General features: G+C 35.8%; 4 protein-coding genes across 5 annotated transcripts; 2 read left to right on the top strand and 2 right to left on the bottom strand.

Moving 5' to 3' along the window:
• The first annotated feature begins 1,862 nt into the window (after positions 1-1,862).
• LOC103852700 (RING-H2 finger protein ATL13) lies at positions 1,863-4,959 on the top strand. Its single transcript, XM_009129599.3, has one exon. It carries the CDS (start codon positions 3,345-3,347, stop codon positions 4,761-4,763), a length of 1,419 nt encoding a protein of 472 aa, XP_009127847.1. The 5' UTR covers positions 1,863-3,344; the 3' UTR covers positions 4,764-4,959.
• Positions 4,960-6,654: 1,695 nt separating this feature from the next.
• On the bottom strand, positions 6,655-7,896 carry LOC103852691 (transcription factor IBH1-like 1). 2 transcript variants are annotated; one of them, XM_033292785.1, is made up of 3 exons: positions 7,715-7,888; positions 6,959-7,506; positions 6,655-6,878 (listed from the first exon to the last, which is right to left on the bottom strand). In XM_033292785.1, the coding sequence occupies exons 2-3, from the start codon at positions 7,495-7,497 to the stop codon at positions 6,830-6,832; spliced, it is 588 nt and encodes a 195-aa protein (XP_033148676.1). In that variant the 5' UTR covers positions 7,498-7,506; positions 7,715-7,888; the 3' UTR covers positions 6,655-6,829. The 2 variants fall into 2 exon arrangements, with proteins under 2 accessions (XP_033148676.1, XP_033148679.1); XM_033292788.1 differs by having other exon boundaries at positions 6,683-7,505; positions 7,713-7,896.
• Positions 7,897-8,194: 298 nt separating this feature from the next.
• Positions 8,195-20,729, top strand: LOC103852671 (WAT1-related protein At4g30420). Its single transcript, XM_033292818.1, has 8 exons — positions 8,195-12,056; positions 12,149-12,217; positions 12,295-12,371; positions 14,144-14,204; positions 14,629-14,869; positions 14,956-15,118; positions 20,252-20,399; positions 20,480-20,729. Exons 1-8 carry the CDS (start codon positions 11,878-11,880, stop codon positions 20,595-20,597), a joined length of 1,056 nt encoding a protein of 351 aa, XP_033148709.1. The 5' UTR covers positions 8,195-11,877; the 3' UTR covers positions 20,598-20,729.
• LOC103852681 (tetraspanin-9) lies at positions 20,612-22,189 on the bottom strand. Its single transcript, XM_009129581.3, has 2 exons — positions 21,633-22,189; positions 20,612-21,096 (listed from the first exon to the last, which is right to left on the bottom strand). Exons 1-2 carry the CDS (start codon positions 22,140-22,142, stop codon positions 20,827-20,829), a joined length of 780 nt encoding a protein of 259 aa, XP_009127829.1. The 5' UTR covers positions 22,143-22,189; the 3' UTR covers positions 20,612-20,826.
• Positions 22,190-23,371: the final 1,182 nt, after the last annotated feature.

Here is a 23,371-nt window from a genome sequence, read left to right as displayed (position 1 = left end):
CTTTTTAATGCATAATTTTTCTTTTGAACTACGAAAATTGCATATGATGAAAATTGTACCAGAAGTCGGATGAGAATATCCGTAGACATTGAAATTACATAAGATGAAATGTCCGATTTCAGATTTTTTTTTTTTCAATTTAGAAAAATCAAAGAAAAAAAAATCTCATTGTTCATTACGAAATATATTAGTTAAATATTTGTGGGAAAATATTATATGATCATTACTAAAACAAAATATCGTATCTTATATATTTTATGATTTATTGTATTATATTGAATTATAAAAGTTTGTTTAAATCGGGCTTTAATCAGAAGTGAATAAAATATATATTGAAAAAACATTCGCTAACGATGGGCCGAGATTAATAGAAATAATTGGCCGAGATTAATAATCAACTTGTTAATAGGCATATACACGAACTGCACTCTGGAGCCCACTAGGAGCTAATCTTGGATACCTTTAACACCCACACCAAAAAATGATTTGAATCAGCGAACCGTAGAATTGTAAGAAAAATATTTGAATCAGCGAACCGTAGAATTGAAAATTTCGAGATTAGAAATATTTATTATTGTAGATTTTCTTTACTTCTGAGGTGACTTCGATACTGCGTAATCCATGAAAACACTAACGCTTTTGTTTAAAATTTTATGTAAGCTAGTCGCTAAAAATTGATCAGTGGCGAGTTAAGATGATGTTATGTGCATAAAACCGGTTAAGTGAGTTGCAGTGGAGAAAACCTTCTTGAGGTTTGACCTAGGTGAATGTGTACGTAGATGTACAGTGGTGTTCGAGTTCTAAACATAATGCGAAGTCTTCATTTCAATGATACTTTGATATGTCAAAGTACTTTCCTGAGGGTTTTTCTTTATGATATTTGCCATCTCTATTTTACAGATTTTATAAAGATGGACAGTTAAGCAAGGGTCTTAAATTAATTGGCAAAGCAATAAATGTATAATATAGCACATGCACATGGGGATTCTTTTCCTGTTTATAAGGTTCAATTTCTTATTAAATATATCTCCAATACGTGTATCGTGACACATTTTAATATTGTTTCGTGAGAAAAGTTGAATGGAGAAAATTTCAACGATAGACTGAACTCATGAATTCAAATTTAGGTCGAAATTATTAAATGCATTTAAAAGCACGTAATGACAAATTAGTGGTTACAAGATCGTGGGAGATTTAACTTGAAAGTTCATTGTCCCATTGATCCCAACCCTGAACTCTTTGCCACTATTTTCACAGTAATAGTATCATTGGAAAGATGCTGAACTAACTGATCTACATTTTCCTCCACTCTCTTGTATATGAAGTCTACCAGTTTTTTATGTATTTGGCTGAACGTTGTCACTCAAAAAAATTATGTAACCTTTGATTTAAATTCATTTCTTGGTTTTCTTTCTGTACATGTTTCCTGTATAAAAAAATTAACCATCATGTTTTGTATGGATGAGTTTCTTTTGAGTTTGTGTTGCCTTGTTGGTACTTGGTAGACTGGTAGTCCTTAGATTAGTATACATGAATACAGTATCAGATATCATGTGGCTTGCCTCGGTCCATTTAGAGAAAAAAGGAAGAAAAACAATATGCAAAATATATATGTCGATAGAGGAGTTGCATCACTACAGGATCATGATTATATTTATCGAACTAGTAATTCATTTATTTATAGGAAGAAGTAGAGACGCTTACAAAATAACTTAAAGTCAACGTGTTGGATCTTGCAAACCTGCCTAGTAAGAAAAAAGCGTCACACAGATGAGAGCCAACATAAAAGTGACTTATAAGTCTCTGTAATTCTTATAGGTTAGGTATTTTGCAAACAATCGATTCTTTGTTGTTCTACAAAATCAATTTAAGTATGTAAAATTTAGTTTATATTTAAAAATTGTTTGTTATGAAGTAGTATTATAAGTTTCTAAAAATACATGAATGCGTACATTAGGAAGGGCTGAAGGAGTACATTATCATGTTTCACTAAAATTTAATTATGTTTATGATAAATTTGACATGTGAATAATTAAAACATTTCATGTAGTTGTTATGTCACTAACTCGGTTTTATTGGTCAATGGAAGCAGGTGAATCCGAAAGAAAATAAAAAGTCAATGTAGACAATGAAAGTAATATGATTAGTTGATTACAATAAGAATAGTATTTTCTTTTGAACTTTTTGGGGGAAATATGTTTACTACTGGTTAAAGTGCATAAGATAGGACAAAAATTTCACCTCGAGTCATAACATAAAGGCATCGAACCTTCTCATAATGCTGATCTCTTGTTTCGTCCCTGACCAGTCTCCTTGTCAGCAGAGTTAAAAGTTAACCCACTGCCCCAAAAAGATAATACCACTATTTGTAGACGTCTAGTAACTAGAACAGCCTTTTGAGAGATTCGTGTAAACAAATTGAAATAGGTTTTTGTGTAAAATTAAAATATACTACTAGTATAAACAGTTTTAAGAAATGAACAAAAGGAAAAGGAAAGTGTTTTCTTCTGGTTTGACTTAATAAGTTGGACCCCACTAAATCTCGATAAACAGAGTTGCTCTCTGCTTCTCGCTTCCGTGTCCTCTTGCCCTATGTTTCCGTTCCTGAACTTTCCATTTTTCCAATATTTTATAAAACTATTTTACAAACAATAATGCAAGATATAAAATGTTTTCTTTTGTTAATACAAATTAAAATACTGCATAAATATATAAGTAAAGTTCAATCTTGAAATGGGAATAATAGTTTGGGATTTGGTTGTCTAGCTAAAAAATAGGAGTCATGTTATATTCATGATACTATTATTTATTTATTTAATTTGTTGCTCAAAAAAAAATTGTATACGAAGACAAGTAATGAACTGTTACTTTATGTATTTGAAAATACCCGTGAAGTTAGTGGTGGTGTTCTTTGTCTTGTTGATTTAAATGGGGATGCATGGGATTTGGCGAGATCACAAATATATTATTCATGGAAACTCATTTAATTAATTTGCTTCATTACCTCTGATTCGTTTCTTCTTTTAAACTAATCTTGATTGACTTTGCATGTCTGAAGGTTTATAATCAATTAATTACAGTCTCGGAAAATCTGGAGATTCAAGAGGCACCACTCTTCTTGGTGTAACTGTTAAAAAAAAATCTTAAGTGAAAATTTTCTCTCCTGTCATCATCAATGGTCCAACCTGTAATTCTCTTATTCATAACTCTCTCTATCTCTTTTCCCCTTACAAAACAAATCTCATAAGAAAAAAGAAACAGAACATCTCTCTCTGAGAGCTTCCATGTCTGAAACCAACAAAGCTTGACTCTTTCCCCTCAAGTCTCCTCTTTCTTGCAAACCCATGAAGTTTTCTCGGGAAAATATGAATTGGGTTTTCTCAGAAATCAAAACAACTCAGAACCTCCTCTCTCCTTCATCACTTCCCCGACCACCACCATTAACCATCCGACCAAACACAAACTCCGACATAAACAAGATCAATCCGAGCATTCTCCTGATAATCATCATCCTCTCTATCATCTTCTTCCTCTCAGGTCTCCTTCATCTCTTAGTCAGATTCCTCCTCACACCGCGTAGAAGAGACAGAGAAGATTACTTCGACAACGTCACTGCACTTCAAGGCCAGCTTCAGCAGCTTTTCCACCTCCACGACTCAGGAGTCGACCAATCCTTCATCGACACGTTACCTGTCTTCCACTACAAATCCATCATCGGTCTTAAGAACTACCCTTTCGATTGCGCGGTCTGTCTCTCTGAGTTCGAAACAGAGGACAAGCTCAGGCTTTTGCCTAAATGCAGCCACGCCTTTCACATGGATTGTATCGACACGTGGCTTCTCTCTCACTCTACTTGTCCCTTGTGCAGATCGAGTCTCCTCTCCGACCTCTCTCCTCGACAAGACCCTCGTCCCTCTTTCCTCCTCGTTCTTGAGTCGGCGAGTGATCATAGCTCGAGAGAGATTGTTGGAGATAGAGATGGTGCAGCTTGTGTGGCTGCGAGGGATGCTGATGATGTGCAACCTAATGCTCATTCACGATCCAGTTCTCATCTGGGCAATGATCTTGGATCGACCCGTGTGGATTCGGGTCGTAAAGATCAGTACCAAGATGGTGAACTGGGTGGTTCGGTCGAAAAGGTTGTTCCCTTTGCGGTTAAGCTAGGGAAATTTAGGAACACGGATGTTGGAGAAGGAAGTAATATCAACAATGACATTGGTACTAGCAGCATTATAGTTGAAAGGAGATGTTTTTCAATGGGATCATATGAGTATATTATGGATGAAGAAACCGCTCTTGAGGTTCATGTTTCAACCAAGAAAGTATCAAGCAAGAACCCTCGCTTGCCCGGCCACAGGACCGCCATGTCCGAATGCGGGTTTGATTCTAGTGGGAGAGTGAAGTTTAATGGGAGCGGCTCGATGAGGATCATGGAAGAAGCGACCGAGAAGAGCGTAGTAGAAAGAGAGAGCTTTTCGGTATCAAAAACTTGGCTAAGGGGTAAGAAGGAGAGACAGGGTAAGATTCAAGGAAAAGAAGATAGTTCATTGGTTTCTTTGTATTCGGGAAGAGCATTCTCTTTCGGGTTTGATAACCCGAAAGAGAATGCGAAAAGCGAGAATGGTTGTGAGGAAGATAATCAAAAGGTCGAAAATGCATCATCTTTGGAGGTGAAAACACCATCTTTTGCTAGGAGGACTATGCTTTGGCTTGCAGGGAGACAAAACAGGGTTGTTCATTCTTCTTCTGCTGCTAATGTCTAGTTTCTATATCTTTTTTTCTTTTTCTTCTTTTTCCATATTTAAATTTCTTTTTCAATTGTTATTTTGTGTTAGTCCCCATAAGTTCAAAAACAGATGAATCATTGTAGAAACGTGTGTTGAAATATAAATATTGGTAGGCATAGATTGTTAAACATTTTGGTGCGTCATGTTTTTGCAAATCTTTTTCAGTTCTTAATTATTTGGCCCAAAACAATTAATTGTCGATTAAAGCTTCCCATCTAACCAGAAAACGACACAATTAAATGTAATGAAATGATTGTATTAGTCAATTAGAGACGGAAAATAAAATTGCCAAAGATTTTAAACCATTTGAATGTTTGTTGAAGAAACCGTATAAAAGTCTCTCTATGACTATATAGTCAGCAACAACTAAATATCTTGTTAGGTTAAAAAATCATACTAGCTTAGCCAACAGCAACAAAATCTGTTCAGCAGAACAGTTACTAATATATTTTCTGTCTAATTAAAAACAACTATAACCAATTAATCATATACGTTTCACTTGAGATACAAACGATAATTCTAAGAATTTTGAAGGAATAATCTTCTCTTTGTTTATTTGGATTTTTCTTTCTTATAGAGCATTAGATAAGAATTTGGTGTGGTGGTAAGACAGTTGCATTGAAGTGAGGCAATTCGTCATACGACAAAAGAGTGACATTTTGATTCTTGTGATCCGTTCTATATTAAATGTGGGCGTGTATGATATACGTATACATGTTTTAATGTTGAATGAATAAGTTTTGCATTAATTGGTGAATTAATAATAGCCATGGAAGCTGTTGGCTTACATGCCCACTAGTCACTTGGTCTTTATTGCGTGACAACATATACTAGTTTTATAACGTTAATAACATTGGGTTATGTGCGAATAAATTCAGCTCAATTTTGAATTGAAAAGAAGAAGAATAAGTGAACATATATTATATAGTTATATATACTATAGTGTAAAAAAAAGAAGATATATACTATAGCCTCTTTTCAGTTTTAGTGAGATGCATTTATTTTGTGAAAGTGAGTCTTGTTTCTTTCATTTACTTCTCGAGTGGGTCTATCGTCTCAAACATTTACACACATGAGCCACAATATATTTTCAAATAGGACCATATGCCATTGCCAGTAACTAGTTGAAAATATATTATGTATATCACATAGATCAGAACTCACTGCTCCACGTCTCTCCACAAGACGGTAAAAGGAGAAGACTACATGTCCTCGTTTTCTATGTGCGTGTGTATGGACATTTTCAGTTAGACTGGTTAACAAGAGTCCAACTGTTAAACAGAATACATAAGAATCCACTCAGTGACTAACTGGGCTGCTGGGCCTAACAAGAAATACACATGTTTCTTAAAATATGCAAGGGTAATATGATATGGACATCCAAATATTTTTATTTAATTTTCGTCCAATACTCTATAGTGAAAATGTTAGCTACACTCTAGCTGAAAAGATTTGAGCACATAAGGAATCCGAACCAAGCAAAGTTAAATTGAAGATTTAATTGAGAATCAAATGCATACACATATATATGAAAAACTATGTATGTTTTTTGGATTTTCTCGTTGTCATTTCTTCCCTATTAATTGAGGCTGATTGATGGAACATGGAGTATGTATATAAAAGCCAAATAACTGATTCTTTCACAGGTTGAAATTGAAATTATTGTTTGTCCCGTGCTACTATCCTTTTTGAAAGCTGAAACATAACCTTTCATAACAAGTCAAATTTACTCTTATAGTGACAACTCATATGAGCTAATACCATTTCCTCTAGTAAGTTAAAATCTGATCAATTTTTTTTGCTTTAAAATCGTGGTTTGAATCTTATGTCTATAATATTTCCAAGAAAAGCAATTGAAGCATAAAAATATATCAAAATGATATCAGTAAATTAAATGCAATCGAACGACAACCATAACTATACACAAACAATAAAAAGCATGCTAGCAAAATGTTTCAATTAAAATCGCCATTAAGTAAATAGAAAAATTCACATAAGCGTGTATAAATTCTGTTTTGTACAATACGACTTACTATAAAATTCTATCCATCCTCGATCGCAAATTTCAGTTTCCCCAAATAATACGCGGTCCTATCAACCAGCAATGATCTCATCCGATCAGTAACATGCTTTCACAAATTATCTCCACAAAAACAAACAAAAACATTTACCGTTCACTTCCGGCCTCAGCAGCATCAACAATACTCCTCATGACATTCACTTGTGTCTGAAGCGAGACAATGTAATCTAAGGTTTCTTGTATAAGCAAGACGTCATTGCTCATAAACTCTCCACCGGGGACAACGTTTCTTAATCCTTGAGTCTTTTTCTTGATGAGCTTCCTAGCTTTTGCTGCGACCTCTTCGATTGCTGATCTAGATTGCCTCCTCCTCAAGATCATCTTGCTTCTTCTCACTATCTTTCTGTGACACATAACCTTAGGCAACTTCTTGTTGATTAACGTTTCCGCTTTTATACCAGAGAGCATCTGACGTACGAGGAAATTGTCCTCGGTGGCGGTTTTCTGGATTAGGGCTCGGCTCCAACAAGTTGTTCCTTTCCTTAGAGATGCCATTGCAACGTCTGCAGAGAGCTTTATCGCTTTCCTTCTCTCGGAGACACTGGTGTTGTCTATCAAAGGACGGTATATCTGAAGGCCCATTTGCCATTTCTTTAGGAATTCTTCCTTCATTGAGCTCGTGGGTTGCATCTTAAATCCTAATCAAGTAAAATTAATTAATACTCAAAATTCTGAATAATTCTTTTCAAAAAATAAACAAATTATAAGAAAGTAATTCATCCATGTTGCCTTTATAGGTCAAAGTATGCATCAAAGGGAGACATGTAATATACATCAAATCATAATCACATGATATATTCCGTTTAGGGTTCCTTATCAAAATAGAAAGAGACATGAACAAATACCTTTTTTGTAGAATTTTTGTTCTTCTTCTTTTGGTTGAGTTTCAAAGATTAGTTAGAGGATATCTGCGGTCACCTCACGAGTTCTTGAAATTGACGAGAGGGAGAGAGAGAGAGAGAGAGAGAGGTAAGGAAGAAAGGAGAAGATGGACCATTTTATTTGTTTCAAAAGGAGAGGGAAAATGGTGGGGGCAATTGGAGATAGAGAAGCACATGCATGCACATGCTGTGTATGGCCCCACGTACCCTTTTGTATTACCCTATAATTTAGGAAACTTTTGTCGATTATTATTTGTTTCCGCCGAAAATTTGTGATGATATATGTTTATGCTGTTTCAAAAAAAAATTAATCTTTGTTAATGCCGATATTTTTTGGTTAATGATAAAGTTTTTTTGACATCGTCAATGTTGTCTTTTAATTTTGAGGTATCTAGGTTCATGAAAAGGGCTAAATAATCTCTAAATGGATGTTCTGACTAATTTCTAAAAATGTGTTACAGTTCACGCATAGATTTACACTTCGGATATTTAAAAGTATGATATCATATCTGCGTGGTCACGAGATAAAGCGTAATGAAAAATCCGAGTCGCTTAATTCACCAGAATCATCTACCAGACCACCAAACCTCGTGGTTATCATCGGTGTTAAGTTTATTAATAAGAAAAAGTGGCTAATATATAGTGGACAAACAGAAATTTGTAGTAGTTATCCAATGTTGTAGATTGAGGCATCCATCCATGTTTATATATATACACTTACGTCGGTTAACTCTTTTATTTATAAATTATTAAGATCCGTCCATCATAACAAATAAAATGCGCAAACAAATATATAATGTTACAAGACTAATAATATTATCCATATTAAAGTTCAAAAATATTATCCATGAATTAAATGTATTTCTATTCTTTAACTAGTTAATTAACGAGCTTATAGTGAATTTATAGCTGAAACTATTGTAACTTAGCCCTTTTTCAAAAAAAAATTGTAACTTATTCTAAAAAGAATTGTATTGTTTTGGTGATTTTGACGTATTATTATAGTGATTAAATAATTTATGTATTATAGATTAATAATCTCTGCATAAATAAAAAGGAAAAATTGAAAACTTTATGCTGCAACTGCACCAGGCCGTGTTATACGGTGAATCACTTCTTCATATTTTCTTGAAATAGTGATCAATTCACTTACTATGTATCAAATATAAACGTATATATATTAACATCACCACATTATCTGTGCTTGCTACAACTTCTTATAAACATACAACAAAGAACATCAATGGTTTTAGTGGTGAAACGTGGCGACCCGCAAACTTTGGGAAAGCCTGGTCGAAAAGAGAAAAAAGCAATAATAATATAAAGGTATATATAACTAAATCGTTTTATTATTTGGGCAATTCCATCTAGAACACGAAAAAAATGATTTGATAGACGCTGTACAACGTTACACATGAATGATATTGATATTGATGGATGTACATTCATAAAATTTGCAGTAATATACCATTTTCTTATAATATCAAATTATAAGTTTTCTCCAACAAAATACATCGAACGTGGATCGTGTACGCGAGAATTTCTTATCCAATGGACCTCCGTAATTTACGGGAACCTTTCCACAATCATTCTCCGAACTCTACACGCCCACCATCTCATGTCGTCACCATCTAATCTAATCTGATTTTATTTGATTTAAATATTATCGTACAGGCAAATATATACGAGAAATTGCTTTGTATCCTTTAACTTAACATCCGGATGCACAGACATACATATTCAAAATAAAAACACACTGGCGTTACAGAAAAAACACACACACTGAAACGACGTTGTCAAGGTGAAGGGGGGGGGGGGGGGGGGGGGCAGTGGTGGAGCCAGCTTGGAGCATGCGGGTCAGTTACATGTGTATTTCTTTGAAAACTTGGGAAAATAGTGCAAAATTTAGTTAATTAAAAGCCTTTTTTCAAAAAAAAAACTTAGTTAATTAACCCATATATGTTGATTATGAATTGACCCTCCTAACATATTCCCTTAGCTTGGCCACTGGGGGAGGGGCAACGTTCTTGCACGCACGCGTCCACCGCAAGCGCATGTGCACACATGGAGGGACCCTTGTCCACCAGGGACTGACGGACCATTCAGTTCTGTTCACTCTTAGCTCACTAAATAAGATTGTTTTTGTATTCGAACATTTCTTTTAATATAACTGTTTCTCTTTTAATATATAGTTGGATAATGCTTTGGGTATAATCTAGAATCAACAAATATAATCTCCTTTTAATGTCCCCTTAAATCAAGGGAATATTAGCAGGGGCTTCTGCCGTACGCTTCCGAGGACAAGTAAAAACTCTCCCTCCCTGATTACTTAAATTAGTTGTTTATAGGTGAAGTTTGAAAGGTCAAAAAGCTTAATTAAGACTTCACTATGAAGCTATACATTTTAAGTAACAAAATGATGCCATTATATACATGTAATCATTTGACCAAAAAAGAAAGAAAAAAATACATGTAATCATAAGTTATATATGTAAACTGGTGAACTGATACATGAATGTTTACAATGGTCGTAGAGCATGTTAAAAACAAGTTTTTAGAGCAGGACCTTGAAGGTGTGGGATGTCTTTACGACTCTTCTCTCGTTAAGGGAAGCTAACAAAAGGTTGACTTGAAGGTGTGGGATGTCTTCATTTACGAATCTTCTCTCGTTAAGGAAAGCTAACAAAAGGTTGACTTGGGGTCGTTTGCCCAAGTCATCAGAGATTTATGAGACCGTTAGACATATGGTAATTTTATGGTAATGTAACAATTTTGAGACGGTTATGAAACATGCCGTATATAGCTTCAATGGAATAATCATACCATGCATATATATGACCTGCAAATATTATTATGGGCCTAGTTGACTGATTGCTCCCATGTGCAAACTTTTGTTAGTGATCAAGGCTTCAGACCTCATAAGTCCCCTTTTCACATGCTGTGTATTTTAATATGATTATCCCATGGACTGGAGAAGGTTGGGGCTTCATTTAGTCTATCTTTTTTTTGGTCGAACATTTATTCTATTCTATCTATTAGAGAGGTTGTTAGTAATACATGTAATCATTATATTAGTTTAAAAAATTGTCTGCATCTCTTAAACATAGTCTAATAGCAATGTATCGAATTTCATATCAGGTTGAATTGTTGAAATTCAAAAATCTATATTTATACTATATAATATTTAATAAACAAAAATTAAAGTATCAGCTTTACAATATTTTTCTCGCAGTTTCAAGTTAATTAGGAAAAACAAAATTTTAGAGTTATATAAGGTCGTAGACCAGATTGAAGTGATATTAGTGTTGTTCTTAAGCAATTTCACCAAATTTGACAAAACGAAGGTTTGTGAAAATATAATTAAAGAATGGCCAGTTGGAAGTTATATATCTTCCACGATAAATATTGTACTTAAATATTAATTTAATTCATTTTTAGATTCGTGGAAGCAGATATTGTTATTAGACAGATCTAAATAAGCGCCTGCACTTTGGCAAGCAAGACTATAACAATTGATCAAACAAAAACAAGAAATTAGTGATAACCCATGGACTCACTCGTCTGCACTATCCTAAGAGTACCTCAGGAAAAGCTGTCATGTTAAGATGATCGGATCTCTTGTACTAAGACTTAGTTTAACCTCGGAAAATTATTTAAGATTCAATGTGTAAATGTTATTTTTTTGGACGATCACAACTGTATGTACTTGAAAATAATCATAAAACACATTATTTAACATTTAAACCAAGAAGCCCTTTTACAAAAAAAAACATTTAAACCAAGAAAACCATATAACACATTGTTGCGGTGACAAAAACTTAGAAACCAGAAACAAATTGAACCAATTTTTACCAAAACAAAAGATCGAACCAAAGTTCGATTGTAAACTTATGTACAAGTTCGATTTTAACACGAGTTAATACACGAGAAACTATCTGAACTGGTTTAGTCTCTCGTCTAAGATCTTTTCACTAGACAAAGAAGTACGTATTGTCGAACGAATCCTTTTGGCATAATAATATTCTCTTAGCATCTAGTCTATTATTGGATGATTATAGTTATATAATTAGCAAGATCGTCCTAGTAGTGTATACTTCATGACATAAACATCTAAAGAGAGAGAGGGGAGATGGGGAAGGTAGAGGAGTATAAGCCGGTGATGGCGATGATTGGGCTGCAACTATGTTACGCAGGAGTGACTCTTTCTTCGAGAGCTACTTTGGTTCATGGAACAAGCCCTCGAGTTTTTATCCTCTATAGGCAAGCCTTGGCCACCATTTCCATCTTCCCATTTCTCTACTTCTCAAGGTTTTACAACTCACATATCTATCTCTATATCCGGATATGAATTTGTAACTAATTCTTGCTAATTCGTATGTGTATATGTTTTTGGATTTTAGGCGAAAATCGAGGATATCTTCTTTGGATCTAAAGAGCTTTTCGTTAATATTCATGGTCTCGCTTATAGGGTAAGTGTATTTAGTGTTTTATTTCTTAAGACCTCTAATTTGATGAATCTTGGACTCTTTTTATGTTGTTGTTGCAGCATTACAATCAATCAGAATCTGTATTTTGAAGGTCTTTACTTAGCTTCATCGTCGATGGGAAGTGCCATGGGGAGGAGTGCATTACCTAATGAGACACATTTGTATCTTTACTTTCACAATATGACACTTTACGCTGGAGAGGCACTTTCTCCACACAGGTGGCAACTGCTGGACATATATACCCCTCGCTGGCTTAACTGGGACATGGAAGAGAGGTTTGGCGTTTTCTGAATCGTTGGTCTGAGGAGTGCAACTAGATCGTATGGTTAGAGTTATTTAAACTTTTCTAGTACTACTTTATTTATCCCCTTTATTTCTTTATGTGATTATTTGAACATATTAGAGTATATAAATAAATAATTTGATATCATAAATTATATATTTTTGTTCTCTACATTTTAAGATCCATATTAGTATATTTTTGAACAAATACAAATTGTGGATTAAATGTTTGTGGACAAATAAAATATGGACAATATTATAAATATTGCATCTATAGAAAAAAAAGATGTGGATATGGACATAGTAAATATTTACAAAAAAAAGTGGACATGATTTAGTGTTGATTAGAGAAAAGTGATTTCATATTAACTTAATTATTAAGAGTACAGAATAGATCATGATACTTTCATATTAAACACATACATGATTTGTGTGGACAAGATATGTTTAAGAAAAAAACATTTGTGGATGGATGATTTTGGACTAATTTTTTTAATAAAAGGGATAAAGAACTTGAAAGGCTCGTAACATTGTAATAAAGATTATAAAGAAAAAGTTCAAACACATATTTATGCAACAAATTGTTTTTACAGTTTTTAAGATATTAGATGGATTTCAGTATAAGTATGCTATCAACCACATAAAAACATGTTTTTTAAGCTTGGCTTAAGAACCCAGTAACAGAAACAGAACAAAAGAACCCATGCAAATAAACTAATTGTTAACACAGATCAATGCAACAATTATAGAACAACATTACCTTTTTGATGTTTTAGTGAATACATCATTCAATTTGAATTCTCAATAAACTGAGTAATCATACACACTTTATTTTAAGACTCACAAAAGTGACTACAACAACCAAACAATGAACAAAATAATCAATGGAGCTCGGACCTGCTCGTCATCGCGTCCTCTCCACACCGGAGCTCGGACCTGCTCGATTTCCCGTCTTCCTCTCCACAACGGAGCTCGGACCTGCTCGCTGTCATGTCACCTTCTCCACACCGGAGCTCCGTCATCTCTCCCGTCCACAAAATCTCTAAGGTTGACAATTGAGCTTCTTCAATTTTGCCATGCTTTCTCGACTCCGATATAGGTTTGCGATGGGGTTAGTTCTTCAGTAGTCTTGCCTTTCTTCTTTGGCTTAGATTTCGTCATCGTTCACTAAAGAGAGTAAAAAGGTAGATGAGAATTATCGGAAAGTGGAGAAAGATGAATAAAGACGTGGAGAGGAAATCACATAATCAAAACCAGCCTGATAATTCTGGGTTCTTTGTTTTCTTCGACAAATTATGAAGGAGGAGAGAGTTTTGGGAAAATTAGGGTTAGAAAATTTGAGAAAGTAAATCTGAGATCCAAAATAGGTATTGGAGAGAGAATATAGGGAATATGTGACTTTTCAAAAAAATAAGAAATAGTTTTTGAATTACTTATTTTTATTGCCTAATTAGTTTTTGTGGAAGTAAAGTAATCGGTTAGTTTCTACTTTCTAGTTAGAATGAGAAGAGAGAGATTGTGTAGTTGGATCTTATTTGAGGGCAAGAAGGACAATGCACATCAATAAAGTGCCTCTCCAGCATCAAGTGTCTGTATGTGTAATTCATAAGTCATAATGTGTCCTAGAGAGTAAAAAATTCGGTAACATCAACCCTGCTGTCACCTTCCTAATTTCATTTCTAGTCGGGTATACATAAACTACTTTTTTTTTTCCGTCTAAGTAGTTTTTTATTTATTGAAAAAGGCCGAAGCCCATCGAAACCTTACAAACACCTGAAGGCCCAAATCCAAGGCCCATGAAAGGAAACCAGACAAATTAGGCCCAAGCCCATTACCCAACAACCCATTCCCGACAAACAACGGTTCTCCCTATCTCAAGGCCCAAACCCGCATCGTCGCCACCACCTGGAGCACCGACGTCGGAAAGGACGCGTCTCACCGGCCATTACAGGTACATGCAACACTGTGATCAGCCTAATCCATGACCTCCACACCCTCATGACCGCAGCCGGGTATACATAAACTACATTTGTACATCTCTTTTTATATGAATTTTTTTTTTTTTGGAAAACAAGATTCATTTAATTGTAACTATTACTGCTGATCTTTAGATACGAGAAGGTGAATATTAAGAATATCAGAGGCTTAGCGAAGATAGCAGGGACGGTCTTATGTGTACTAGGAGCGATCTCCATGACTCTGCTTCGTGGACCAAAGATTCTCAACTCAGAATCTGATTTCTCCATAGCGAAATCGTTGCTAGGAGATGTTAAGGACCAGAACATGTGGCTGATTGGTTGTTTGTTCTTGTTCTCTAGCAATCTTTGCTGGTCTTTTTGGCTTACACTTCAGGTAAACTTCGGTAAGATCATTACTTTTGTCCTTGGTAATGTTTCTTGCTTCACAAGAAAGTGAACTTTGTTTCAACAACACCCTAGGTTCCAATCTCTGCCTACTACCCAGATCACCTCTCTTTATCTGCATGGATGTGTTTGTTGGGAACGATACAATGTGCAGTCGTCACTTTCTTCCTTGAGAAAGACCCAAACGCTTGGATTCTCCATTCTTTTTCCGAGTTTGCTACATGTCTCTACGCTGTACGTACATAAAACATTCTCCAGTTATATTTTCTTTCACTTTCAGCAGTCTATTAATCATAATATTAACATAAACTGATCAGCTCTAGTTGTAAAATGCGATTGTTAGGGAGTTGTATCAGCCGGTTTAGATTGGTTTGATTGTATATATATTTAAGATGGTTTAGTCCGGTTTAGGTTATCTATATATACCTGTAAATCACATTTTGTACAGTTAACGAGTTTGGTGTAACAACCATTTTATTCATTTCTCTCATGAACTCATCACTCTCATATGGTATCAGAGCATTTCTTTTGCTCGTTTCTCTCTGATTCTCCTCTCTGATCTTCGATTTCGTCACGGATCTAGCTATATCTGAGCTTCGGTTGATTTTTCGAATCACGATTCATCGTTATCGGTGATTTTCTTCTCGATTCGAGCTTCTCATCGCGCTCAGATTCGATCTTCGTCATGGTGAAACAAGGAAGAAAGATGAGGACACGCAACACGGTATCAGACTCGGAGACACCAGCATTGAGGACTCGATCGCGAAGCTCTGTCAATGGCAACGACGATCTTGATGCTGATGTTAATCCGCCTCCGACTGTTCTGGTTAACCGCACTACTCAAGGATCGACACATTCTGGTATAACTTCGATCGACACTCATAGTCCTTACTTCTTGCATTCAGCAGATCATCCAGGACTAGTTATTGCGAATCAAACTCTTGATGGAACGAATTACAATAACTGGTACATTGCGATGCGGATGAGTTTAGATGCTAAGAACAAGATTGGCTTTGTGGACGGATCGTTGGTTAGACCAGATGTGAGTGATTCTCTTTTCAAGATTTGGAGTCGATGCAATAGCATGGTCAAATCTTGGTTACTTAATACTGTCAATAGGGAGATCTATGATAGTATTTTGTATTATGAGGATGCTGTTGAGATGTGGAACGACTTGTATTCGAGGTTCAGAGTGAGCAATCTCCCTCGAAAGTATCAGCTAGAGCAGTCCATTGCAACACTGAAGCAAGGGAACATGGATCTTTCTGCGTATTATACAAAGAAGAAGACTCTTTGGGAACAGCTCTCCAACACGCGAATCACCACTGCCCGTAGATGCAATTGTGATCATGTGAAAGAACTTCTTGAAGAGGCAGAGACTAGCAGAATCATTCAGTTTCTCATGGGTTTGAATGAGAACTTTGCGAACATACGTGGTCAAATCCTCAACTTGAAACCTCGTCCAAGCTTACCTGAGATATATAACATGCTGGATCAAGATGAAAGCCAAAGGATTGTTGGTTCTAATCAACGCCAGAATCCACCTCCAGCAGCTTTTCAGGTTCAGGACTCGATGGTTTCAGATCCCAATCAAATCTTGCTAGCTCAAGGAGGTTACCACAAGGTTAAGTGTTCACACTGCTCTCGGCTTGGTCACACTGTTGACAAGTGTTACAAGAAGCACGGTTATCCACCTGGTTTCAGAGGAAGGAAACCATCTCCTGTTGCTTCTGCCAACATGATTGTGTCACAGCCGTCGTTTACCACTGAGAAGGACAAGTTTGATGAAGTTTCTGGAGATCAAATGTCGAAGGATCAGATTCAGTCAATGATCTCTTACTTGAGTTCCCAACTTCAATCGCATAGTGTCACTTCCACAACTGAAACAGCAAACACCTCTTCATCGATCAGTGCTCATGTGATTTCTCAGATAACAGGCAGCCTTTCTGGTAAATTCATTTCTCTATACAATCATTCTTAACATGACATGCTTGTTTCTTCCACTGCTAAAGAAACAGATGTGTCTCTTAGAGCTTGGATTATAGACTCAGGAGCCACACACCACGTTAGTCATGATAGGACCCTTTTCACGGATTATAAACCTTTAGATCACACTTACGTAACCCTTCCCAATGGTTATACTGTTACTATAAAGGGTATAGGATGCATTCGTTTGACTGATTCTATAATCTTGTTTGATGTTCTGTACATTCCGGATTTCAAATTCAATCTCTTGAGTGTGAGTGTTTTAACAAAGACATTGAATACTGAAGTTTCCTTTACTGCAAATGATTGTTTCATTCAGGAACTTACTCAGGCATTGATGATTGGTCAAGGTAGTCAAGTTGGGAATTTGTATCTGTTGGATGTTCATAATAATACGCATAAGTCTTTGTCTTTCAAAGGTATGTCGTCTGTTTCCATTGTTGTAGATTCTCAAACTTGGCACAAACGTCTAGGTCATCCTGCTCAGTCTAAAGTTGATCTATTATCTGATGTATTAGCAATTTCAAAAGCAAATAAAATTCATACTGACCATTGTCATGTTTGCCATTTAGCTAAACAAAAGCATAAACCATTTCCGATTAGACAGAATATGTGTAAAAATGCTTTTGAACTGCTTCACATTGATACTTGGGGTCCCTTTGCTGAACCTACCATAGATGATTCAAAATATTTTCTGACCATTGTAGATGACTATAGTCGAGCAACATGGGTTTTCTTAATGCATGCTAAATCTGATGTCATAAATATCTTTCCTGATTTTATCAAAATGGTTGAAAACCAGTATAACACAAAGGTGAAAGCGGTTAGATCAGATAATGCAAATGAACTAAAATTCACTGAATTTTATGCTGCTCGTGGAATCATATCATATCATTCATGTCCTGAAACTCCTGAACAAAATTCTGTGGTAGAAAGAAAGCATCAACACATCTTAAATGTTGCTCGTGCATTGCTATTTCAGTCTCATGTTCCTTTAAAATTTTGGGGTGATTGTGTGTTAACTGCAGTGTTCTTGATAAATAGATTACCTTCCCCTGTTATAGGAGATGTTACTCCTTTTGAAAGATTAACCCGTAAACAACCTGAGTATGAAGCTTTGAAAACCTTTGGATGCCTGTGTTATGCGAGCACCTCTACTAAACATAGGACTAAGTTTGATCCTAGAGCTCGGGCGTGTGTTTTTCTAGGTTACCCCTCAGGTTATAAAGGTTACAAACTATTAGATATAGAGACACATTCTGTTTCTATTTCAAGGCATGTCATGTTTCATGAGGATATTTTCCCATTTGCTTCATCAACCCTTCGTGATGAAGTCAAAACCTTCTTTCCTCATTTTCATTCTCCTGCTAAATCTGATGATTTGTTCCCTGAACAAACATCTTCTGATACACATCACAATCCTGATGTGGCATCATCCTCGGGTTCTCCTCCTTCTGGAACTCGACCTGTTCGAAACAAGAAACAACCCGCAAATTTGCAGGACTTTCATTGTTATAATCTCTCTCCTGATCAATCTACACCTTACCCTATAGCCAACTTTGTTTCTTATTCCTCATTATCTTCTCCTTTTCAAGCTTTCATCAATGCCATTACCAAAATAAAAGAACCGCATAAGTATAAAGAGGCTTTGCTTGATCAGTTGTGGCGTGATGCTATGCGAGAGGAAATAGGATCACAAGAGAGAACAAAGACTTGGAGTATCTGTTCTTTACCTCCTGGTAAGACAGCGATTGGGTGCAAATGGATTAACAAGGTGAAATATAATCCAGATGGCACTGTGGAGAGATATAAAAGTCGCTGTGTTGGGCAGGGTTATACACAGGAAGAAGGAGTGGATTACCAAGAAAATTTCTCTCCTGTTGCAAAACTATCCACTGTGCGCATTCTTATAGACATTGCAGCTAAGATTAAGTGGTCTCTTACACAGTTGGATATATCAAATGCATTTTTGAATGGTGATCTTGATGAGGAGATTTACATGAAGCTTCCTCCTGGTTATGAAGAGATAACAGGTGTGTCTTGTCCGCCTAACTCTGTCTGTCGTCTTCACAAGTCCCTTTATGGACTTAAACAGGCATCACGACAATGGTATTTGAAGCTGTCTCGAACTTTGTTGAACATGGGGTTCAAGAAGTCTCATCATGATCATACTTTGTTTGTGAAGAACACTGGAGGGAAGTATGTTGCAGTCTTAGTATATGTTGATGATATACTTGTCGCAAGTAACAATGATGATGCTGTGAAGATGTTTGTTACAGAACTAGAGTCTCATTTCAAATTGAGGAATCTTGGTCATGCGAAGTATTTTCTAGGGTTGGAGATAGCTCGGTCTTCAAAAGGTATCTCTGTTTGCCAGCGAAAGTATACTCTCGAGTTGTTGGATGATGCAGGTTTCCTTGGATGCAAGCCTTCTACTATTCCATTGGATCCAACTGTGAAGCTCTCCAAGGAAACGATAATACCTAAGGATGGATCGAAAGTGATTCATGAGATGGGAGAGTTGATACCGGAGCCGAAGGTTTATAGAAAATTGATGGGCAGACTCATGTACTTGGCTATTACGCGTCCTGACATCACTTACACTTTGACAAAGCTCTGTCAGTACTCTTCATTCCCACGCGAAGCTCATTTACAGGCAGCTCACAAACTATTGCGTTATCTTAAAGGCACGGTTGGTCAAGGGATTTTCTATGCAGCTGATGGAAGCTTTGATCTCTGTGGTTTTGCTGATGCTGATTGGGGTGCGTGTCTTGATTCACGGAAGTCTATCACTGGTTACATGATGTTTTTGGGAGATTCTCTAGTCTCTTGGAGATCGAAGAAGCAGAGGACTGTGTCGAGAAGCACAGCAGAAGCAGAGTTTCGTGCATTGGCTGATGCATCTTGCGAGATAGAGTGGGTAATACGAATCATGGCTGATCTCTTACTACCTATATCTATGCCTGCACATCTTTATGGGGATAACACAGCCTCTCTTTACATTGCCAATAACTCTGTCTATCATGAGCGAACCAAGTATGTTGAGCTTGATTGCTACACGATCAGGGAGCGTATTGATGCAGGAATGATCAAAACAATGCATGTTAGAACACATAACCAACTTGCAGATGTTCTGACAAAGGCATTATACCCTGCGCTTTTCAGAGATCTCATTTCCAAGATGGGAGTTCTGGATTTGTACACACCTCCATCTTGAGGGGGGGTATCAGCCGGTTTAGATTGGTTTGATTGTATATATATTTAAGATGGTTTAGTCCGGTTTAGGTTATCTATATATACGTGTAAATCACATTTTGTACAGTTAACGAGTTTGGTGTAACAACCATTTTATTCATTTCTCTCATGAACTCATCACTCTCATAAGTTGTAGCGTCAGCGCTTTCTTTTACCGTCCAAGCTTGGGTTATATCCAAAAGAGGCCCTTTGTTCTCTTCAATGTTTAACCCACTCTGTACAGTCATTGTCACAATCTTGGCTTCTCTGTTCCTCCAAGAAGAGATTTTCACCGGAAGGTAAATAATAATTTTTCCTTAATATAAGTTTACTACAGTCAATAAACATCATCATTATATTTTTTTTTCATCCTTTTTAGCTTAATCGGAGGATTGTGTGTGATAATGGGACTTTACATTGTACTCTGGGGTAAAGCAAAAGATGCCATGACGAATAAAGAACAGAGAGACAATAAAAACAACTCAGAAGTAAATTAAGATTCATATCGAAGAATCTTCAAACACAACAAACTGTAATAAAGATTTAGAGAATCCCCTTCTGTCCAAACATAAATCAACTGAAGAAATCCAAAACATCAACAACTAAACTGATTCAAGAATATTTTATTTCTTCTGATTCTAGAATTATTTGAAAGATTTTTACTCTAATAAAAAGAAAAATCAAACTCCCAGTCTTTAGAACGACGCATAGGTATTTTTGTCTTTCTTAGTTGTTTCTGGCGGCGCAACATGCCATAGCATAGACAATCATGAGGGCTACAATGAAGATGATGTTGACAATAGCAACTACTTTCCATGAGGTCTTGAGGTTGTCTATAAAACCGGCCTTGCATGCTTGGCAATCGTAGCAGAGCTTCTCCTTATCGTTGTCCCAAGTATTGCAATCTGGGTTCTTATATGGTCCTGATGTTTTGTTCCAAGTTGTTGGGCTTACGTAGGTGAAGTTACAGTCATTAGAAGGCTTGCAGCAACCAGACTGTAAACACAACAAAAGCAAATAAATAAAAACAATCATAATAATATCAATACTATTAAAATCAAGATTCATATACATTCTAATAAGGGGAAGCCATTGTGATTTGTTTTAGATTTTTAGATATTCTTTTCTAGCTCAAGAGATTGGGAAAAGAGGATTGAAATCCACTAATTAGAATTTTAAAATATTAAGTTGAAAATCCCTAAAAGGATAAAATCTTTTTAACCACTGATTCAGATTCTAGTCAAATTGGCCTAAAACAACTCATAATTATTACCTCAAGACTGTTAAGAGAACCAGTCAAATTCAATCAATTATTATTATTAAAAAGTTTAGATTCATTGTAACCAATGATCAATAAACACTTTGTGAATGAACAAAAAAATTAGAGAATAGTATAATGAAAAGATGATTCATGACGAAGAAAAAAGGATCGTCAGAGTAAAACCCTAAAAAGTACAAGTTCTTTACATATCTCTGAAATGATCGAACCTTTCTAATCAGATTAGCGTTATTGAATTTTCAAAAATGGTTACCTCAAGAGAATTGAGATCCTTCTTGGAGAATGCAGAAGCATTACGATATATATCAGAGAAGAGCTCCAAGCGATTACAGAACTTGTCATCGTAAAGACAGCTTCTGATGCTTTTCCAATGATGATTGTCGTTCATACGCTTCTGCAACCACTCAGAGTAGTCACCGAGTCTATACTCCTTATAAGCCTTTCCGGGGATAGTTTCACCAGAGCCTTTATTAGTGACGAGAAAGGCGAATATGGTGAAACAAACGACGATGACGAACAACAAGAACATCGCGCAAAGGTAAAACCATAGGAGCCACGTAACTCTGCAGCAAGATCCCACGACTCCTGCGATGGCGACAACCATGAGGACAGCGCCGAGAGCGATCATGGGCATGTCGAGAAACCTCTCGCACTGCGTACTGCCATGAAGGCTGAGCCAGATCCCGCTGAAGAGAATGGGAATGGATAAGAGGAAGACAAAGAAGTTGAATATGGCTACGAGGCTGTTACGGCAACGAACCATGTTGTGATGTTTGGTGATGAAGAAGAATAGATGTAATCAGCATGGAACAAAATAAGGTTTATATAGTGAAAGTAAAACGCGTAGACGAAGGTAAGAAGATTTGTCAAGAAATTTCCTTATGCGACTACACGACGAATATGCAATGTAATTTAATGTAATGCAGATGTTGTTTCTATTTCAAAATGTTTTTGAGTAATACCATTAAGGAATGACCCTTAATTATCACGCGGTTTCTCAGCTAGAGATTTAAAGTTTTCAAATTTTAAAATCTGATTAGTTAATTATCTTGCTTAGGGCATCTCCATCTCTACTCCATTTTTTCCTCTAAAATGGAATAAAAGTGAATATGGAATAAGGAATACTTCAACCCAAGTTCATATCTCACTCCATAATGAAATTTACTCCATAAATGGAGTAATTTATTTTTTGTTTGTTCATCACTCCATTATGGAGTGAGAAATGGAATAGGGTTGGAGCAATTTTACTTCATTTTCACTTTTACTCCATTTTGGAGGAAAAAATGGAGTTTTACATTGGAGATGCTCTTAATAGCAATTTAAGAATGAAATTACATTGTTGAGAGGTCAAAAAATTATTGATTAAAAATATCATTTCATTTAAAATATAAAAACTTTTGATTTGTTTTAAATGTATATTTTGCACATAATAGAGTAATGATAATTTTTGCCATAATTTCTTCTACATATACAGAACATTATCAAAAAAGGAAAGAGATGCTGATACACACATAAGCTAATTTGATGAAAACGTGTTTTTGTATATAGGTAATAGATATTAAGTAACCACCACCATTAGGCCATCAATTTAACTTTGAACAATATTCAAAAATCAACAATATCTTGGGAAAGAAATCAACAATATTAAAATCAAATAACTAGTGACATGCATTCTCTGTTTTTTTTTTTTTGAACTAAGGGCTTTCATGCATTCTCTGTTGTTATGGTTTCTTTTACACCATGTCGGATGTTGTTCAGTGGCGGATGTAGGTGAGGACGTGCCCCATCTATTTTTTTTTCTTCAGTAAATACTATTATGTTAAGAAATGTTTCCTAATCCTACACTTAGATATAATGATTCTGCATCCGCCCAGGGTAAATTACGTTTCGTGTTTATGGAAGTACTACCAAAATTCTAAAAACCATTGTTGTAGATGATTTGTGAGCATTTAAAAGGATTTTGTAAGTTGTATCAACATTTTGGTTGAAAAA

The sequence above is a fragment of the Brassica rapa genome, chromosome A01 (genome assembly GCF_000309985.2).
Source record: "Brassica rapa cultivar Chiifu-401-42 chromosome A01, CAAS_Brap_v3.01, whole genome shotgun sequence".
Classification (NCBI taxonomy): Eukaryota; Viridiplantae; Streptophyta; class Magnoliopsida; order Brassicales; family Brassicaceae; genus Brassica; species Brassica rapa.
Note: the sequence above shows the minus strand (reverse complement) of the source record. Positions and strands in the feature narration are given on the sequence as shown.